The 22,121-nt window shown below is 47.2% G+C and overlaps 1 protein-coding gene across 6 annotated transcripts in view; it reads left to right on the forward strand.

The window, feature by feature from the left end:
* The window catches only part of AGBL2 (AGBL carboxypeptidase 2), a 71,049-nt gene that overhangs the window by 27,816 nt on the left and 21,112 nt on the right, over positions 1-22,121 (forward strand). For all 6 annotated transcript variants that reach the window (XM_053287475.1, XM_053287478.1, XM_053287473.1 and 3 more), the window contains 3 exons: positions 7,848-7,948; positions 10,358-10,488; positions 11,751-11,817. In XM_053287475.1, the coding sequence (XP_053143450.1) occupies positions 7,848-7,948; positions 10,358-10,488; positions 11,751-11,817 (299 nt within the window). The remainder of the gene's footprint in view (positions 1-7,847; positions 7,949-10,357; positions 10,489-11,750; positions 11,818-22,121) is intronic.

Consider the following 22,121-nt stretch of genomic DNA (forward strand, 5'->3'; position numbering starts at 1 on the left):
CAGGCTGAAAGCTGTCGACACTAGGGATGACATACGTTGCCTCCCAGTGGCTAACTGCAAGCTGTAGATGTGCTTTATAGTCGAAGCTGATAACTCTGAGCTGGCAAGGATTCAAGGCTTATCAGCCCTCTGCAAGAGGCGCTTACTTCTCCTAATTGATTCCAGCTGTGCCTGCCGTCTTGTGACCCGTCTCTGCTGTGGAGTCAATGGGGGTTGCCTGCACAGCTCATCATTCGGTTCATCAATCCCTGTCTCTGCTGCCTCAGACTGCCGTGCCTGCTCTGAGACATCAGCCAGACCTGCCTCAGCTGTCTGTTGGGAACCGACAGCCGGGCTTTGCCCCCAGGAACCCCTCCATCAGCTGAAGGGCTGTCAGCATCCCCTTCCTCCTCGCTATCTGAGAGCGAGGGTGTGACAAGAAGAGGAAAGATGGGATCTGAAAAGGCTCCCTACATCAGGAAGGAAATTTAGTGTAGAGTAGTGAGGTGATAGTGAAAGAGGAAGAACATTATTAGATATAAAATCGCAACAAGGCCAGGAGAGCTAGGTGGCATTTGAGCAATTATACTGACACAATTGTGCCAGTTGAGTTAAGACTGGTAGGTGAGGTCCGTCATTGACCAGGCAAAGTCATTTTGCGTAGGTTACACATATAGGAAAGTTCAAGAAATGAAATATATGTAAAATAATTTTTATTAATGTACTTGCAAAAGGGAAGTAAAAAAACAGTTTGAAATATGTAGGATTTCAACTTCAAACATTATTCATTTTAATGAATAATTACCATATATGGTACACTTGAATCATAGTAAATTTACATCTGAGAAAGATATGCTTTCCTTGGGCATGATGTCATTTTGGAATTATTGATCTGATTATTGAGTGTTAAACATCTTAGAACAATAACAGTAAAAATATAATTATTCATAATTTCTTCAAAAAAATACAATAAATAAATAAATTTTAAGCCTTTCCCCAGTATATTCTGGGGTGGGGGAGTAGTGCATTCAGTTAATCTCAGTGGCAAGGTTGTTCATGGAAAATTTGGTATTTGTAGGTAATAGTGAAGCATGATACAGGAGGTCCTCTATTATTGTGGGGTTCATGTTCCACCATGCCATTGCAAATACTGAAACCACGATAACTGAAACCTTGTGCCTATGCGAATTATGGGGTTAGGTTCCTCAGAACATTAAAAAGTAATAAAAATTACCAAAATGGAGGCAGGGGAGTAGGACCAGAAATAAGAGAGGATTATAACACTGTACCTTGACCACTCCAACTCTCCAGCTCCTCTAATAATGACCCTCCAAAAACATAAATCCTCCAGCTTCCAAAAAAACACAGCCCAGCATGGCTCCACACAGTTTCCAGAAGTGCCTCCAAACCAGAAATGCCACTGGAAGTGTGAAATGTGTACACAGGAACCACTTAATCTGGATCGTGATCCGTTGAGCCCATAAGTAAATGGGTTCTGCGCCTGCGCAGGCACCTCTCGGGCCGACTAGGTAGCTCCTCGCGACGCCCAACCGCCCACTTGCACGTGCTGCTGCCTGCTATCTATATAGAGCGGTTGGGCGTCTTCCGTTAGTTTCTGTTTGACCGCCACAGCGTTCAGACCTCGCTTGGGCTCCTCGGTAGCAGAAACTATTGTGTTTACTAGTGCTTAGGCATACTTTAGGACTGTTTTTTCTGGTAATTTTGACTCTGGACTGTACTTTGGACGTGATAATTTCTTAGAGGTATAACTTTGACGAAAGATTGGACGGATATTTTGTGTATGAACTGGACTGGAAACGGAAAATGGAAACGAAGACTACCTTTAAGCGTTGCGAGAAGTGTAGGGCTAAATTACCCTCCACTGATCACCATGACCTCTGCCTCATATGCCTGGGAGAAGAACACAATACGGCTGCCTGTAAGATCTGTTGTGCCTTCTCTAAACAAACCAGGACGAACCGGGCACTGCGTCTGAGGGCGGCGTTATATGAGGACGCGCTGCGCCCTTCTACCCCTCGCCCAGAAGCGCCTTCGACATCGAAAGCTGCATTAGGTGCGGAGGGACACGGAGCTGGTTCTATGCAGTCTAAAACTGTGTCCACTGATCCTGCTTTTAAGAGGCCATTGGAGGTCTCCTCTAGTGACCAAAGACGCCGTGAGAAGAGGTGCCGGCAAGACGCGCCAGAGACTGTGGCTGGAGAGAATCGTAAACATACGACCCCATCGCCTTCATCGGCGCAGGGCTCGGAAATTGAGTGGAGTGCTGAACCTTGTACATCTAGCCCAGCAGAGGGGAGCAGGAGAGGTCTTTCAGCATCGACCCCTCCTTCGACATCGAGATCATCGGTGCCGAAGCCCTCGACATCGAGCAGAGAGCGGGTAATAGATCCCTCGACATCGAAGTCCTCGGCATCAAAGTCGGCATCGAAGTCCTTGACATCGAAGTCGTCGAAATCGAAGTCCTCGACGTCGAAAGCAGCAAAGAGCCATGAATCCTCGACATCGAAACTTACCTCGATACCGAGAGAGCATTCTCAGTTTCAAAGACACCGTTCCCTGTCACCTGCTCGTACCCCACAACAATCGCCATCAACACCGCAGCAATTGAGTGGCCAGCGTTCAGACCGTAGTGCGACTTCTGCCCTTAGAAGTTTGATGGAGTCTGGCCCAAATACCCCAGCGGAATCCACTTTTCATGGTTTCCTGAGTGGGGGGTTGGATAGAGAGGATGATGGAGAGGAAGAGAATGAAGGGCTCCTGCCACCTAAGACCCCATCTCTTTCTCCTAGGGCAGCAGCTGAGAGCTTACTCCAATCACCACTGGCGGTGGTGCAGCCATTGGCGGGTATAGCTGATGGGAGCATACGCAACCCTGCCACGCAGCCCGCACACACTTGTGGTTTTAGACATTCCTTGCCACACGATTACGCAGACTACCTGAGATGGAAGGCTATGCAGCTGCAACAGCCTATAGAGAGAGCAGCTGCATCTTTAGAAACACAACCCCAGGCTACGCTACCTTTGCAAGAGAAACCTGCTGGAAAACGCAAAAGGAAAAGCACCCCACCCCCGCCAAGCCCATCGTCCAGGGGTTCGTCTCCTGCTTCAACACACCAGGACTTGGAATCAGAATACTCAGATTCTGATCAAGGCAGTCGACAAGTGGAGCCTCCTTCTGAGGTCCCACCACGTCTTTCAAGATCCCCTACAGAGGAACTCAAGGCGTACCATTCCCTGATTAGAGAAATGGCTGAAGCATTGGGTTTGGACCTGCAACTCCCCGAAACAGAGTCTACTGACCCGGTGTACAACATGATGTTCCAATCCAAGTCGTCTCACCCAGTCTCCCTACCAATAATCCCTGCCATCGCAAAGGCAGCTAAGACAGCTTGGGACAGTGTCCAGACAGCAAATCCTACGTCTAAACGTATTGAGAACTTATATAGGGTCCATGAAGGAGAGGAGAAATACCTGATACACCATCCGGACCCAAACTCTATGGTGGTGGATTGTGCATCAACATCAAAGAGCAGCCGCCGCCATACAACGCCAGCAGACAAGGAAGGGAGAAAAATAGATGTTTTAGGGAGAAGAATATATGCCACATCGAGCCTGGCTATCAGGATTGCTAATTATGCAGCCTGTATGGCTCGGTACACCCATCTGATGTGGGACAACTTACTTCATGATTCTACTTCAATGTCTCCAGAGCAGCTGCAAATAAAGCTCCATGAAGTATTTGAGAAAACAACATCTGTGACAAAGCAACAGCTAAGTACGTTTAAACATTTGGCGGAAACAGAGTCAAGGGCCATGGTGACTGCTGTCACAATGAGGCGTCATGCTTGGCTGCGCGCAACTTCTCTCCAGCTGGATATGAAGGACAGAGTAGAAAATCTGGCCTTTGATGGGAAGGGACTCTTCCATGAAAGCACAAATGCAACCATGGAGACATTAAAAAAGTCAAGGTTTACGGCCAAGACCTTTATGGTACCAACCACGGCAGCTGGCCCTCGTACATTCAGCTACAATAAGCAAAGGTCATACCGATTCCAAGACAAGAGGGATTTCAGAAGACAAAATAGGCCCTATCAGCGGCCTAGGGGTTTTGGAAACAACAACGCCAACAAAAACAAAAATCAAAACTCTAGGAATAACAAGGAGGGTGCGAAGCAGTCCTTTTGATTGCTGTGCCAGCCCACTGCATTTAATACCAATTGCCAGGACCAATGTCATCGGCCCTGTAGTTGCCAACTCAACCATCAGACTGGCAAGCCATGCTTTAGCATGGCACAACATAACATCAGACCAGTGGGTGTTGAGGATTGTGGAGACAGGTTATGCGATAGAGTTCATCACTCTTCCACCGTTCTCTGGCCTACGTTTCACAAGGTCGACCTCAGTACTTGAGGAGGAGATACAGGTATTGTTGGACAAAGGTGCAATTGTTCCAGTGCAGTGGGCGAGAAGGTTGTCCGGGTTCTACTCCCGCTACTTTCAAATTCCCAAGAGGGATGGCGGAATCCAGGCGATCATGGACTTGAGGGGACTGAACAACTTTGTCTGGGCCCGAAAGTTCAGGATGACAACGTTGCAGGAGATTCTACCCTTCCTAGATCAGGAGGAGTGGGCGGCAACGTTAGATTTGAAGGACGCATATTTCCATGTGGGCATCCAGGAAAACCACAGAAAGTACCTTCGATTTACTGTGGGGGAAGTAGTATATCAGTACACGGTTCTACCTTTCGGATTGTCAACTGCTCCGAGAATTTTCACCAAAGTAGTAGCAGTAATAATTGCGCACCTTCGAACTCAGGGCCTGGTGATCTATCCATTTCTAGACGATTGGCTCCTGGTGGGCAAAGACAGGAAACTACTGGAGACACAGATACAAGTGATGCTCGAACTTCTCCAGGACTTAGGTCTCAACGTAAATTGGAAAAAGACAAATTTAATTCCCAGGAAGCAGCTGAGCTTCATAGGTGCTGTTCTGGACTTGGAGCAACGTCGAGCATTCCTACCACGCGACAGATACATTCAGATAAAGTCTCTGGTGGAACAATTCCTGGCCAATCCCGTACAAAGAGCAAGAAAGGTACAGAGACTTTTAGGCTTGATGGCCTCGTGCAACACAACTGTTCGTTACACAAGGCTTCGGTTGAGGCCCCTGCAGCGTTGCTACCTGGACCATTTCCGACCCAATATAGACAGCCAGAACATGCTACTGCACCTTTCCAGGAAGGTACTAGTTTCCCTACAATGGTGGTTAGTCGAGGGAAATCTCTTAGGGGGGGTACCTTTCCGTCCTCTGCTTCCAACAGCATGGGTCACGACCGATGCTTCGCTGCTAGGGTGGGGAGCGCACTGCGGCCCCGATTGCATTCAGGGACAGTGGACACCTCAACAAGCCCAGAGGCACATCAACTACCTGGAACTGTTGGCTGTGTTTTTGGCTCTAAAGGCCTTCGAACCTCAACTACGAGGCTCTGTTGTGCAGGTCCACCTGGACAACACTACAGCTATAGCCTACCTGAACAAACAAGGAGGGACGGTTTCACCGACGCTTTGCACCTTGTCGAGAAAATTGTGGGAATGGTGCATCATGCATGCCATTTACCCGATGGCGATACACATTCGAGGCATAGACAACCAACTAGCGGATGCTTTGAGTCGAAGCACTCAAACCAGCCAGAGACACGAGTGGGAAATCAGACAGGAGTGTGTCAGACAAGTTTTCGACCGCTGGGGGACACCATCTGTGGATGTGTTTGCCACGGAGGAGAACAGGAAATGCAGGAGATACTGCTCTCGTGCGGGAGTGGGTGTAGGGTCTCTAGGAGACGCATTTCAGTACGATTGGAGCAAGGGGCTACTTTACCTGTTTCCACCAATGCCACTCCTCAATTGGGTGTTAGCACAGATCTTGAGGGACAGGTCAAACTGCATTCTAATAGCCCCTTGGTGGCCACGTCAGGCTTGGTTTGCTCTGCTGCTCCGCATATGCAGGGGGAACCATTTCCGTCTTCCACCAGTGCCAGATCTTCTCCAGAGATCGGGAGGCATGATACTGCACCCAGAAATCCAGACACTAAGGCTGACAGCATGGAGGATAACCTCTTAAAATCCATCCTGTTAAACAGTAGGCGGAAATCAACGAGACGCAGCTACTTCTGTAAATGGAAAAGATTTGTAATGTTTGCAAGGGCAAATAAGTTTGTTGCACGCCGTGCATCAGTGCGTCAGGTTTTGCTTTATCTGACAAGTCTGAAGGTAAAAGGCCTTGCAAACGTTTCGTTGAAGGTGCATCTGGCGGCACTGTCCTCAAAACTTCCTGGTTGGGATGGGAAAACGGTGTTTACCCATCCTGAATGTAAACGGTTCATGAAAGGACTAAATAATCTGTATCCTCCGCTACACAAACCCTTAGAGCAGTGGAGTCTATCGTTGGTTCTATCGGCATTGATGGAGGGACCTTTTGAACCACTACATTGTACTAGCCTTAGATTGTTGACGCTTAAAACTGCTTTTCTGATAGCTATAACCACGGCCAAAAGGGTGGGTGAATTGACGGCTTTGAGAGTGGATAAGCCTTATACCCAATTCTACCCACATAAAGTTGTGATGAGACTAGACCCAAGTTTCCGAACAAAGATAGTTACGGACTTCCATTTAAATCAAGAAATAGTCCTGCCAACTTTTTTTAAGGACCCACATACGGCTCTGGAGAAGGCACTGCACGCGTTAGATGTGCGTAGGTCCTTATTGTTCTATATGAAAGTGACTAGACAGTATAGAAAGACAAATAAACTATTTGTGGCCTATAAAGGAAAGTTTAAGGGGCAGGCAGTGTCTCGGCAGCGTTTAGCACACTGGTTGGTAGAACTCATCCTGCTGACATATAAGCTGCAGGGGGTGGCACCGCCCAAAACTATACGGGCGCACTCTACTAGAGCATACTCAACTTCTGCTGCTCATCTTTCAGGCATTAAGATGGACGACATCTGCTTGGCTGCTACGTGGTCATCCCAGCAGCCTTTTATTAAACACTATGCAGTGGACTTGCGCATGGCGCGCCAGGCGGAGTATGGGCGAGCTGTCTTGAAGAGGGTGTTGCCTTAGCGGGCGACCTTCTGCACCCACCACCATGGGGGTCTAGCTTACTACTCACCCATTTACTTATGGGCTCAACAGATCACGATCCAGATAAACAGGTTGCTTACCTGTAACAGGTGATCTGGTAGTGATCCGTTGAGTCCATAAGACCCGCCCAGAACCAACCCCGCTGCAGAAGAATGGAGTAACATCTGATGACAGGTTGCACGGAAGAGGCGGTCTGCACAGAGAACTAACGGAAGACGCCCAACCGCTCTATATAGATAGCAGGCAGCAGCACGTGCAAGTGGGCGGTTGGGCGTCGCGAGGAGCTACCTAGTCGGCCCGAGAGGTGCCTGCGCAGGCGCAGAACCCATTTACTTATGGACTCAACGGATCACTACCAGATCACCTGTTACAGGTAAGCAACCTGTTTTGTCTGAAATTCATCCCTGCAATAATTGAAGCCAGGTATATACAGCTGAACTGTGAATAGCTGAAACTGTGAACGCAGAACTTGCTATTCCATCATTCCAGAACCTCCCTATGCAATTCCTGGCTGCTCCTATGTTATAACAATGGACACTTATGATTAAAGAAAGTACTGTGTCTGATCTCTGTTATGTACAATCTCTATATTGAATAACCAGGGAAAGGCATTCAGTCCTGGCATGGAATTTTTCACACTACACGCTGATCACGGGAGAATCGTTTGCTAAAGACTGAAGAGCCACATGTGTGTTTATCTTTCTTAGGCAGCAAGAGTAACTCTCATTTTACCTCCGAGGATCTTAAATCTCTGGGCTATCATGTCTGCGACACCTTATTGGATTTTTGTGACCCTGACCGTTCCAAGGTAAGAGCCTTCAGTTCTTGCTGAACAGGATGGAGTGATAATGATGGACTAATTAGATAATTTAGTATCTTTAAATATTTCCTTTTTTCCTGAGAGCTGCCTTTGATGTTGGTTTTTATTGACTGATTTGGCCTTTTCACATGTTAAAAATGTACGTAGTTCAGTGGCCTGGTTATAACCACAGGTGCATGGTCTTCTAATGCAGGTATGGTCAGATACCAGTCTGACACATGCATCTGGCAAAGCCCCTGAATTATTTTCCACGGTTCATATTTTATTTATTTATTATATTTGTACACTGCCCCAAACTTCTGTCTCTGGGCGGTTTACAACAACATAAAACAGAAATGAAAACCTTAAAATGATTTAATACCACAAGATTTGTGTGTACATTTTTGTAAGGAGGAAATTCACCCCTTTTAAAAAACAGTACAATTTGAATGCTGACAACACAGCTTTCTATTGTGCTTATGCTGATTTCCCAGTTACTTTCAGGACATTTGCATATTGAAGGTACATCAGTTTTCCACTGAATTGCAAAATGTTTTAGCCAGTGTTAGTACAGCTGATTGTGGAAGAGTATATGGATGTGCACAGACCTGCCAAGAGGATGTATTTCTAGAACTAGGGAATTGTGTGGAGGCCTTGGGAGCACAGTCCACTACACATTTACATGGGGAAATGAAGACTGATATATGCATAGGTGCCTGTAAGGCAGGCAATGAGACTTAAGAAAGGGGTGATATTCTACTATTTGTATATATACTGCTGGGAACTTAGGCAAGTGTGCTACTCTTCACTTTAGTACTAATCATGGGCAAGTACGTGAAAATCTGGTCCTTTTATTTGCCTCAGTAGGCTTTTCATATGATCAAACACCAAAGCCCAAATTTTGACCACAACTTTTTAAAGTTTAAAGGTTTTATTCAAAGGCTTGAGGCATATAGAACAGCAAATGTATAGTGAAAGATACATAAAATGTAAATGCATGGCAACGCTGCATCTAAATATAAGCATAAGAAAACTAAATAATTCTAAGAAGCATAAAATGTATGGCACTTGAAGTTACTATTACAGGTGATATTGTGAATAATAAAATCTACCACTAAAGGATCTAAACTCCTTAACTTATGCCCTAAAAATAAAAGTTATATTTACCCTTCTGGCTGCTTGAGGTGTGTTCAGGTTTCTCCAAAAAGGATTAAAATAAGGAACTAGGTAAACAATTAGCTATTTAGTGGATAGATACGTTTATAGGAATATAATACGTTGTATAGATAAAGTTTGTATACTTGAGACTTAATAAGAATGATTGCTGTGAAGGAGAGAAGGGAAGAGATTGAAAATAGGTCTTGAGAGAGAAAACATCTTGGCTAGAAAAGAGGAAAAATGTATCTGTGTAGGAAGAAGGAGAAGAAAATCTGTGGTCTGGAGAAGGAGAGAGAAAATCTGTTATTTTCCTGCTGACTTAACTTCTTTTATACCCAAAGGTCACACTCCTCCTTTTTCTTCCCTGTCTTTTCAGACTCCTGGTTCCCACCTATTGCACCCAGGATTCTCATAGGTTTCTTGGGTTCCCCCTTCCCATAAATATTAAAATTTACTTTTCTGCTTTGATCACAGTCACCTGGACTCCACCAGTCATCAGATTCTCCCACTTTGGACAGGGCTTGTTTACTCCCCACCACCTCTCCATTTACCATCAGGTCTGGTAATTATTTTTCTTCCCTTGATAAGGTGCCAAGAACCATTTATTAACTTTCACAATGCACTGATGAAATGGGTCTTGCAGTCTCTTCCTCCTTACACATGACCCATTATCTACAATAATGGCCCACAAGTCATTAGCTGCCATATCTTCAAAGACTCTTTGGCTAATTGGTGTCAAACAACTTGTTGCTTGCTTGCTTGCTTAGAGGCCCCTTTCCAGGAGTTTGGCTCTCTGCCAGAGTCTTTCACCGTACATAGATTTTCCATTTAGTTCAGTTTTCTGGTCCTTTTTTCCTTTTTCAGTATGAGCTCCCATAATCCAGCATAGTCCAAAAACAGGCCAGAGTAAAAGTATGTACAGTGAAGCAGATCACACACCATCTATAAGGCTGCATATTCAGCAATAGATTTACAAAGTGTTTCTCTTGTATCCTGTTGTTACTGGTGAGTGGTCTTATGATTTGGGGCCAGTCGTTACCAGGAATCCCATCTTCTTATGGCTGTCACAACATATCTGAGCCCTGAAGTTCCAACTCTTAATTCTGAGTATGAAAAGTAGATGGCGTGATGACACTATTTGCCTGTGCCTTTTAGGATATAGTCATTATTGGGGGATGAAATTAGCTCAGATAAGTTATCTGCTAATCAAGGAGAAATAATAATGTGACAAATGTCATATGCTTTCTGTTCTTCTCTCAGTTTCAGCAATGTCTATCTGAACTTAAGGAGTTACTGAAACAAAAAATCCAGAGGAAGATCTCAGAGTTGAGCCATGAACAAAACATAGAGGGTACATGGAGTGATATCTCCCTATCTGATGTTGAATCCAGGTAACTCGGATCTGAGGGCCTTAGAGAAGTTTCAGAGAACTCCATTTCAGGATAATGCCCCGAGCGAGCTCTCCCCTGTCATTTCAGGCAGCGCTTGCTGCCTGACAGCATCTATTTCTCTTTCTCTCCCTTGCTGGAGGGAAAGAAAGGGAAATACATGCTGTCAGGCAACCAACGCTGCCTGAAAAGGACAGAGGAGAGCTTGCTCAGGGCTCTCTGGAGCCTGGGCATGGGCAGTGGGTGTGCGCTTCCAGAGCCTGAGCCATGCCCCTCTGCAGGCTTTGGCTGCCCAAGTTCTTTGAACCTATTCACACGATGGTGGCTCCGCCCCTGCACTGCCTTACTTAATTACGCACCTCAGCTGCCTTCCTCTCTAAAAGTCATTGTTTTGGATAAGGTGACAAGGAAGCAAGAGGAGACATGGTTCTTAAGACCCTTCCACCCATGCCCTTATGCCCATTTCTGGTTCTGTGCCTTTAAACTAGGAAGGTGACGAGTTGGCAGCAAAAGGCAGAGCTTTCGCTCCAAGAAACAGCCAGTGAGAGATGCAGGCTGGCTAGAGCTTACACATTTATAAGCTATTCTGAGCCTCCTTCTCTATGGTCACGGGAGCTTCAGCACAAACTCCAGGCTACAGCTGGCGCTGAATTTGAATGACACATTGGGGCCAGCAGACCTGCAGTTTCAGCAACCTAACTTGAAACCAAGGGTTCAAATCACGGTTTCAAGGCTGTTACCAAACCGCGGTTGGGAAGAAATCCCTCATTCAGACAGTTAGAAATGTAGACCTTGGGTACATTTAACTGTGGTTTGGTGTTGTGTCTTCACATGTACTAGTGAAGCTGTTTTCTTGGTGTGTGATCCCACCCTCACTTCAGGGGTGCATGTGTGAGTAACACAACCATGTGTATGGGAACACAGCATACGGAAGTGGCCCCCACACGCTGGGGGAGCATACGAAGAGGGCATACTTGAGGGGAAGGCCTACCAAAAAGGATGAGGAAAACATGCAAGCTTTTGAGAGATTTGTGCTTTACTGGATATTTCGTAATTAAGGCAGGTTAAACCTTCTAAAGCTTTGTGGATAACTAGTAGTGCTGGTCATCTGCAAACACATTGAACCCCGCCACCAGAATTAAATGGAGCTTACCAACAGAAACCTCCATGGGCTGGAATGTTTTGCTAGAATCAGTAGGATCACTTAACTTGTACCGCATCACACCAATGGTTTCTCTCTCTCTCTCTCTCCCTCCCATAATTAGCACAAGTGGCTCCGACAGCTCCCAGTCAGATGGCCCCCCTGCACCTTTGCTTGGCATGGTGGAGAAGGTGAGAACCATGCACTCTTGGTGAATAAAGCAGCTTAGAAGACTGGAAAAGTATATAATAAACTAGAGCTTTATATAGCAAACCTTAAGTGGCGCAGCAGGAAAATGCTTGACTAACAAGCAGAAGGTTGTCTGTTCGAATCCCTACTGGTATGTTTCCCAGACACCTATATCGGGCAGCAGCGATATAGGAAGGTGCTGAAAGGCATCATCTCACACTGCGTGGGAGGAGGCAATAGTTAACCCCTCCTGTATTCTACCAAAGACAACCACAGGGCTCTGTTGGTGCCAGAAGTCGAAATTGACTTGATGGCACACTTTACCTTTCAATAGCAAAGCTATGTAAAGCTTTGAGAAGTTTTTTTGTGTTGAAAAACGAGATATAAATACTATAGTAATAGCAATAGCCTGCCCCATATGGGGGACAGTAACCTTACTACAGAGCTGGATGTTAGTAGCTTTTTTAAAAAGGCAACAATAAGCGCTGCACACTCAGTGCTGAAAAGGAGAAAAGAAATGCACATCCTTCAAAGAAGGGGGTGGGGTGGGGGGAGATTAATAACACTGGTTTTATGAGGCGCTGGACAGGTAAGAATACATATTTGTATTCATGGTGGTGTTATCTCTGGTTTGAATAGTTGTTTTTCCTTTTGTCCTTTTTGTATTAATCTAGCAGGAGACATGCTGTTGGTATTAGAAACTATGCAAGCATGATATTATAATACAAAGTTTGTTTTGATAGTAGCAGTTGAATTCATGTATTTTCATATCTGCTGTCTTTGGCGGGGGTGGGGGTTCAATAATATGCTGTTTAAGAAAAGATTGCTACTTGGGAAAGAGAGAGCCTTGCAAGTGTTTGCAACTTTTGTTTTTCTACTTGAGGGGCCTTATGAACACTCCTGTACTTCAGTGACATAGCAGGGACTCCTGCCAGGGAGTGCTCAGCCTCTAACAAAAAACTTTAAATAAAAGATTATGCATAGCATAAGGAATAATGGGAGTGGCTGACATGATGGGAAGCCCTCCGTCAACTGTGGGGATCTGCCAACTTAAAAGGCAGCCCCGATAGTGCAGCAGTGGGGCTGCTATAGAATAAAACCACTTCTGGGCAACAGAACAGCACTCCCTTCCATTGTTTGAATAGAAGGAGTGCTGCATTGCTGCCCAGATGCAATTTAAAGCCATTTTGAAGCAACTCCAAAGCTATGCTGTCAGGACTGCCTTTTAAAGTTGTGGAGTAGCCCTGGTGGGTCCCTACCATTGATAGAGGGCTACCTGTCATGTTGGCCACTGCTAATAAGGTGTATAGTGCTTTTATGTGTGCAAAGCACTTCAGATATATTATCTTGATGTAAACCATGCAGTAACCCTGTAAGGTGAAAAAGTATTCTCCAGCAGGGAAGAGGATTGCATCCACGGTGGGTTGCTCTCTCCCATTCATTCCTAGACAGGGCCAATCAGACTTCAACACTCCCCAGAGAGCCCTCTCCTGCAAGTGGGAGGAGCATCCCCAGAGAAACCAGTTCTGCCCTGACTGACTCCTACAAGGCAAGGTAGTCACAGTGCTCAGCTTTCCTTGAGCTTTTCTGGTATTTTTAAAAGAGATTTTCTGCAGGGGAGGGACTGTGGTGGTTCTCTTCTCCCTCACAGTGGTGACCTAGAACTTTGGGGACCCCCCCCCCAAATGGTCAGAGCATGTCTTCCAGGGAGCAAGCCCCTGATGTCGATGGCTCACAAATGGGCGCTATGTTGCCCTTGCCTCCATGAGAGCCTGGCTCTGCAGGCTCCAGGGCTGAACCCCCAAAAAAGAAAAAAGTGGGCATTGGAAGGTTCAGGCGTGCCCCGCGCCTCCTCCTTGGCTAGTGCGGGTTTGCACACTAGCAGGCGCCAGGAGATGGGCCCGTGTGTGGTGGGCTCCAGCTCCTTGCTGCTTGCCAGTGCGGCACAAGGGAACTCCAGCAAGGTAGGAGATTTGCCGCCGGCAGATATTGGATCGGAAGGGGAAGAAGAGGTGGAGGCTCTGGAGCTGTACATTGGGGGTGAGTCCCTTCCCAACAATGTTCGGCGGTGACTTAGAGGCATGGTCCTGGCTGAGGTAAAGAAGGGCTTTTCTGATTTTCGCCAGACATGCCAAAGTAGGGGGCACAGTGAGTCCAGGAATTCTGGCGGGAAAGGGAAGAAACCTGCTCAGGCCTCCTCAGCTGCAGCCAGGCTGCTGAGTTCACATTCCTCTGAGAGCTCAGAATGGCGGTCACCAGACCCTAGGGATCACATTGGAGCTGGCAGGGGAGTCAGATCCAACTCTGTGGTGGTTATTCCCAATTCCCCACATAGAGACAAGCCCGTCCGTCCATCTTTCCCCCTTCCTCCTGATCTGGATAGGAAAGGGGAGTCGGGCCCTCTTGGTTCCTGGGTGTCTGATAAAGATTGGGATTATTTGTCTAATGAGGAGCAGGAGGGCCTTACCCACCCACCCCCAAACAGGCTGTTCAAACAGGAGGATTTTGCAGTACTCCTTCGGAAGGCACGTGGAGTTTTAAAATTGGATGCCCCTAGTCAGCACCCCACTCAGGGGGAGGTGCTTTTAGAGGGAGAGCCTATAGTTTTTCCTCACACAGGAGATTCGGATGCATGTATTCTGTGTCCAAATTTTTCAAAAAAGCAGTTCTGGAGGAGTGGAAGGTGCCAGGGACTAGTAGGAACCCACCTGCTTGTGCTAAACGGATTTATAGGTTCACTCAAGACGTCCAGGACCTGTTTAAAATTCCTCTCATTGATGCACTCGTGGCCGCCTTGGTCAGTGGAGCTGTATTATCATGTATTACCATTCTCAGGAGATCCCATGAGGCATCGGCGCTATCCATGCGGGCAGCCATAGCAACCTCATTGTTTGCGAGAGCATCCATTATGTGGACAAGGGAACTGTTCGAGGCTCTTCCTCATAAGCAGCCATGTCTAAAGCAGGGGTTAAATAAGCTCCTCAAGGCATTATTCTTCATGGCTGATGCTAGTTTGGATTCCCTACAGTTCTCGGCAAGGGCCCTGGCTGCAGATGTGGCAGTAATACACCATCTCTGATTAAAGAACTGGAAGGTGGACCAGAAGTCTGGGACAAATTAGGCTTCATCTCCTTTTTCAGGGGGAAAGCTGTTTGGCGAAGCCTTGGATCCAGTGCTAGGGGGGGGAAACGAGAAAAAGAAGGCCATGCCTTCTTCTCAGACTAAGGACGAGAGGAAACCTGCCCGGTCCTTCAATCCTTCCTTTCATCCCCCTCACCTCACGTTCCTTTTGGTTTAGACAGCCCAAGCAAGATCGTTTACATTGGGTGAGGGGGAAAGCCCCCACCCCCGGCAAAGGATAGAAACCAGGACAGGACCCAGCAGCACAAGGAGTTCAAACGTCCCCAGACTCAATGACTCTGTCCCACCTCTGGTCGGGGGTCATCTACAGGCATTCGCGCATGTGTGGACACAAACAACATCCGACAAATGGGCACAAGACACCATCACGGAGGGCTACCAACTGGAACTTACACTTCAGCCTTTCGGTCACTACCTTCCTTCTCCCAGGTCTCACAAACAGGCCAGACACAAGCTAGTGCTGGAGGCCATCCAGCATCTGTTGGAAATTCAAGCCATAGAGGAGGTCCCCCTGATTCAAATCTGCTGTGCATTCTCGAGGCAAACTTTAAAAAATAGAGCATTATGCCTCAGAGCTGCACTGTATGATGAGGCGCTGAACCCGCCCACTCCAAGTCCGAAATTCCCATCAACACTGACATCAACAGAAGCCTCGATGTCAAGCCCGAAAACAACTGACCGCGGATCTGCCAAGCTAGGGCAGTATAAAACCGGGTCAGCTAAAGACCACTTTAAAAAGACCAAAGGGTATCCCACCAAGTCGCACAAGCACAAAGACAGAAAACAAAAGCAGGCACTGCAAACTCCCTCAGAGCGAGAGGAGACTGTGCCGGCAAAGCAACATTGCACGCCATCACCAACGGCTGTGCAAGGAAGCCCTTCGACATGGGGAACTGAGAGTTCCAGCAAACTATGGAGCCCTTCTTCTTGTGTCTTGGCAGAAACAGCAGGAAACTCCCTGTCAGCCCCTTTGGCAGTCGGGGCGCAGGTGGAAGCAGTTCCCACTAATGTAAACCCCCTCCTCATAGAACAACAGGGCTCAGGGTGAGGCAGAGTAGGAACACTGGACCAGCATTCAGCTCTGATGCCGACATCCACGACCACAGCGTGGAGGCATCTTATACTGTCTCCTGCACACACACCTGAGCAGGCCCCCTCAACCCCAAGCGCAAAAGGCACAGGAATGGTTCAAATGGATCAGACTTCAGACCGTAATGATGATTTTAACCATGGAGGGGAGGGAGCAATGTCTTTTATGGAGCTCCTAAACTCGTCGCCAAACGCTCATAGTGAATCCACTTTCCAAGGTTTCCAAAGCACGGCACTAGATGCAGAGGATGACGTGGTCATAATGCCACTACCCAAAACACCTTCAGTGTTCCCAATAAGAGATATGTATCAGCGGGCCCATACTCAGCACCACATTCTGGCTCCAGCACAGACACTATCTAGTGTGGCACCTCTAGCTCAGGCAGCTTCAGCACCACCACCAATATCACCCGCTCAGTATGCTGTGCCACAAAATAGGGACCAACTAATTCCACCTGTTGCATAACCAGCTCATCTACCAGGAGATTACATTGAGTATCTGCAGTGGAAGATACAGCAGCTATCAGGCACACGGCCGCTGACCGTCCAAGAGCAAAGTAACCAATGCACTCCTTGGGCTCAAACAGCACAAACATGCAATACACCAAATATAGCCAGGCATGCGACTGTGGAACAACATAGGGAAATGACCGTGAGCCCTCCCCGGGTACCAGATCCCCCATCATCCCCAGAATTAGGGGAATGCTCTACAGACTCAGAGGACTCTGACTCAGATGTGAACAGCTATCGCTCTGACCCTCCTTCTGAAGTGACACCAAGACCCTCTACAACTCCAACTGAGGAATTGAAAGCATATCATGCCCTCGTTAGGGAAATGGCGGAAGTGCTGGGGATGGACCTAAAGATGCCTGAGAATGACCTGCCAGATCCAGTGTACAATATGATGGCAGGGGCTAGGTCATCACTTCCAGCTGTGCTACCAATGATATCAGTTATAACCAAAGCAGCAAAGACTTCCTGGGAAACTTTAACAACATCTACTCCTACACCTAAGAGACTTGAAAACCTGTATAGGATACAGGAAACAGACAATACATACCTGATACAGCAAAGGGAGGATACCAGCACACTACACCTGTGGATAAAGAAGGACAAAAGATTGATGTGCTCGGACGCAGGGTTTATACTACATACAGCCTTTCCATCAGGATTGCTAACTATGTGGCCTGTATGGCCCGGTACAGCCATTTGCTTTGGGACATCGTTTTCCAAGACTCAACCTCCATGACTCCACAGGAGTTGCATACCAAATTTACTGAAATATATAAGTGTCACGCCCTTGATCTCAAATAGCGAGGAGGAAGGGGAGGCTGACAGCCTTTCAGCCGATGCGGGGGTGCCTGAGGGGCAGAGCCCAGCTGTCAGTTCCCAAGAGACGGCTGAGGAAGGTCCGGCTGATGTTTCGGAGCAGGCACAGCAGACTGGGGCAGCGGAGACAGTGACAGACAGACAGGAGGATGAGCTGTGCGGGCAATCCCCACTGACTCCACAGCAACGGCGTGTCACAAGGTGGAGAGCACAGCTGGAAACTATCAGGAGGAGTAAACGCCTCTTGCAGAGGGCTGATAAGCCTTGAATCCCTGCCAGCTGAGAGTTATCAGCTTGGACTATAAAACACGTCAGCAGCTTTCTGTTAGCTGCTGGAAGACAACATTTGTCAACCCTCGTGTCTACAGCTTTCAACTCGAGCCTGATATAAAGAACTATTCCGAGCCGTGTTACGTTTCTGCAGCCCAGTTTGTATTGTGGACTATCTTCCTGGACTTCCCTTCTGGGTGGCCAGATTGCTGACAATAAGAGAACCACCACCATTACTAGACAACAACTTACTGCATTTAAGCACCTAGCAGAGATGGAATCATGGGCCATGGTAACGGCCGTAGTGATGCAAAGATATGCCTGGCTCAGATCTACTACACTCCAACAAGATATGCACGACCAAGTAGAGAACTTACCTTTTGATGGAAAGGGCCTTTTTAATGACACCACGGACTCCACGATGGAGTCCCTCAAGAAGTCAAAGTATATGGCACAGACTTTCATGGCAACATCTTCTGCATATGCAGGAAACACACAAAACCGCTTTTTCACACTCCAGTGAACCTACAAATACCAAGACAAGAAAGAATTCAAATGCCCATACAGATCTTATCAAAAGAATAAGGGATACAACCAAAGGAACAAGGCTCAAAACACCCGAGCGAACAAGGACTCTGCCAAGCAGAGTTTTTGATTGCTCAGTCTGTCCACTGCACATAAATACAATTCCCAAGACCCCAAATATTGGTCTTGTAGTTGCCAGCAACTCCATCAAACTGGCAAGCCATGCTCAAGCATGGCACAACATAACATCAGATCGCTGGGTGCTCAGGATTGTGGAAACAGGGTATGTGATAGAATTCAATGCAACACCTCCGTTCTCAGGCCTGAAATTTCCCAAGGCAACGCCAGTACTCTTAAAAGAGGTGGAAGTGCTCTTAGAAAAACAGGCAATTGTACCGGTACAGTAGACAAACAGGCTGACAGGGTTCTATTCCCGCTATTTCCAAATACCAAAGCGGGACGGAGGAATCCGGGCTATCATGGACCTTCAAGGCCTCAACCGGTTTATCTGAAAATGGAAATTCAGAATGACAACACTGCAGGCAATCCTACCCTTCCTAGCACAGGATGAGTGGGCAGCAACGTTAGATTTGAAGGATGCCTATTTTCATGTAGGCATCCAGGAGAATCACCGAAAATATCTCAGATTTACCATGGGAAGTGCAGTGTACCAATATGCAGTCTTGCCCTTCAGATTTTCATCCACCTCATGGGTTTTCACCAAAGTTATGGCTGTAGTGGTATCTTATTTGAGGACGCAAGGCCTCATGGTCTGCCCTTTTTTAGATGATTGGCTAATAACCAACAGCGACAGAGAACAACTCATCAGCCAAATCTTCACAATGATTCAACTTCTGCAGGATTTGGTTATCAACATCAGTTGGAAGAAGTCTCATCTAGAACCAAGGAAACGCCTGAACTTCATAGGGGCTGTTTTGGCTATGGAGACGAAAAGGGCATATTTACCGACAGAATGTTTTCAAAACATCAAGACTCTTGTCCAATGTTTTCTGTCCAACCCAACGCAAAAAGCAGAGAAGATACAACAGTTAATGGGCTTGATGGCATCCTGCAACTCAACGGTACACTACACACGATTACACATGTGCCCGCTGCAGAGTTGGTACCTCAGACACTTCCGGCCCAATGTAGACAGTCAGAGATTATGTCTAAACATACCAAAACAGGTGCTGAGTTCGCTACACTTGTAGCTCATAGAGGACAATCTCTTACAGGGTGTTCCATTCACACCACTGACAGCAGCTTGTTGGGTGACCACCGATGTTTCTCTAGCAGGTTGGGGTGTGCATTGTGGAACTCATCTGATCCAGGGCAGGTGGACGGACGGGAAGTCTGACAACACATAAATTACTTGGAACACATAAATTACTTGGAACACATAAATTACTTGGAACACATAAATTACTTGGAACAAGTGGTATTCCTAGCGCTGAAAGCGTTCAAGCCCATGCTCACCAGGTCTGTGACACAAGTCCAAACAGACAACACAACAGCTATAACCTACTACAACAAACAAGGGGGCACGGTTTCCCTGTCGCTGTGCAACCTGGCTTTGAGGTTATGGCACTGGTGCAGTGCCAACACAATATATCCAGTGGCCATACATGTCAAAGGAATGGACAATGTGTTGGTCAACAGTCTCAGTCGGACCAGCTTCTGCGACCAGCGACACAAATGGGAAACTAAGAATACCTACCTCCAGAGGGTTTTTCACCTATGGGACAATCTGGAAGTGGACTTGGTTGCCAACAAAAAATGCTCCAAATTCTGCTCTCGTGCTGGCATGGGCGAGGGATCACTTGGTGATGCGTTCCAGCACAAGTGGAACATGGGTCTCCTCTACTTTCACCCACCCCAGTCTTTAATTGGGCGTGTATTAGTGCAGATATTGAGAGACAGAGCAACCTGCATCCTGTTAACACCTTGGTGGCCACGACAACCCTTGTTTGCACCACTGCTTTGACTTGCACAGGGAAATTACCACAGATTCCCCCTAGTGCCCGACCTACTCAACAGAGAGGAAGGACGGGTCCTCCATCTGAATGTAGAGTCACAGCAGATGGTGGCCTGGAAAATAGGGTTCTGAAGCACATATTGCTCAATACTCGACGCCGCACAACGAGGCATAATTATCTCAACAAATGGAAACGCTTCAAGGTCTATGCGAAGGAACACAATTTCCGTCCTTTCCGTGCCTCTGTCAGGCAGGTACTACTGTACTTAACATCATTAAAGCTAAAGGGTTTGGCGAACATTTCTCTAAGAGTATATTTAGCAGCCATCTTGCCAAATATTCTGGCTGGGACGCTCAACTGTTTTCTCGCATCCAGATACCAAAAGGTTCCTGAAAGGCTTGAATAATCTCTATCCGCCGATAAAACGACCAATAGAACAGTGGAGTTTGTCTTTGGTACTATCAGCCCTTACTGAAAAGCCATTCGAACCATTACACATGGTGACGTTGCATATTCTAACACTCAAGGTGGTTTTCATAGTAGCAATCACCACGGCAAAACAGCCTTACGCGTGGATAGGCCGTACACACAGTTCTACCCTCCATAAGGTAGTTATGAGGCTAGACCCTAGTTTCTGACCAAAAGTTATCACGGATTTTCACATCAATCAGGAAATAATCTTACCTACTTTTTCCCAGAATCTGCAAACGCCTTTGGAGAGAGCACTACACTCCCTGGATGTGCACAGGGCGCTCTTGAATTATCTGCAAGGGACAAAAACAATAAGAAAGACTAAAAGACTATTCATTGCATACAAGGGGAAGAATAAAGGCCTCCCCATATTGAGACAACGCATAGCACATTGGCTGGTGGAGCTCATCCTGCTGGCCTACAAACTGCAAGGAGTGCTTCCGCCAAGGACTATTCATGCACATTCAACGAGAGCTTACTCAACCTCGGCAGCCCATTTGTCAGGAATTAAAATGGAGGACATCTGCACAGCAGCCATGTGGTCCTCTCAGCAGCCATTAATCAAACACAATGCTATAGACTTGCATATGGCTAAGCAGGCTGAGTTTTGGAGAACAGTTTTAAAGAGGGTGTTGTCATAGCCGGGCAGCTGCTGCTCCCACCGCCATAAAGGAAGCTGGCTAATCACCCATTTTTCTAATGTTCCAATGGATCACGATCCAGATAAACAGGTTGCTTACCTGTAACTATTGATCTGGTAGAGATCCATTGTATTCATTAGACCCTCTGAAACTGGCCCCACAGCATTAGCTGCTTGCAACGTAAGAAAAATCTGGAAAACAAAGACAGTCCTCAGATCATCACTGGCTGGTGGTCTGTATGAAACTGACTAACAGACACCCGCTGCATATAAAGACACAGCATGAGTAGTCGGTTGGGTGCACACAAGGAGCTACGTAATTGGTCTGAGAGGTTCCTGCCCAAGCACGGAACCCATTTTTCTAATCAATACAACAGATCAATAGTTACAGGTAAGCAACCTGTTTTTCCAACAAGGTGTTGGAAACTATGTTAGCTTTTTGGTAGGGGTGTGCACGGTCCGGAGTCCCCCCCGGGTCCGGCATGGGGGGACTGTTACTTTAAGCGGGGGGGGTAGTACTCCCCCCCCCCGCCGCTCTTCCCCCTCCGGCGCTGGTCCTTTTAAAGATCTTCTTGGGGCGGCAGAGTTCCTCCCTGCTGCCCCTGCCCCCGTCGTCGTTCCTTAAGGTTTAAAAGAAACTAGAGCTAGCAGCGCGCCACGCAGGGCGCATGCACGCCGCTAGCTCTAGTCTCTTTTAAGCCTTAAGGAACAATGACGGGGGCAGGGGCGGCAGGGAGGAACTCTGCCGCCCCAAGAAGATGTTTAAAAGGACCAGCGCCGGAGGGGGAAGAGCGGCGGGGGGGGTAAGTACTATCACCACCCCCGCTTAAAGCTGCATGCCCCTGCCCATCCGGACCGCCGGACT

The sequence above is a fragment of the Hemicordylus capensis genome, chromosome 1 (genome assembly GCF_027244095.1).
Source record: "Hemicordylus capensis ecotype Gifberg chromosome 1, rHemCap1.1.pri, whole genome shotgun sequence".
Classification (NCBI taxonomy): domain Eukaryota; kingdom Metazoa; phylum Chordata; class Lepidosauria; order Squamata; family Cordylidae; genus Hemicordylus; species Hemicordylus capensis.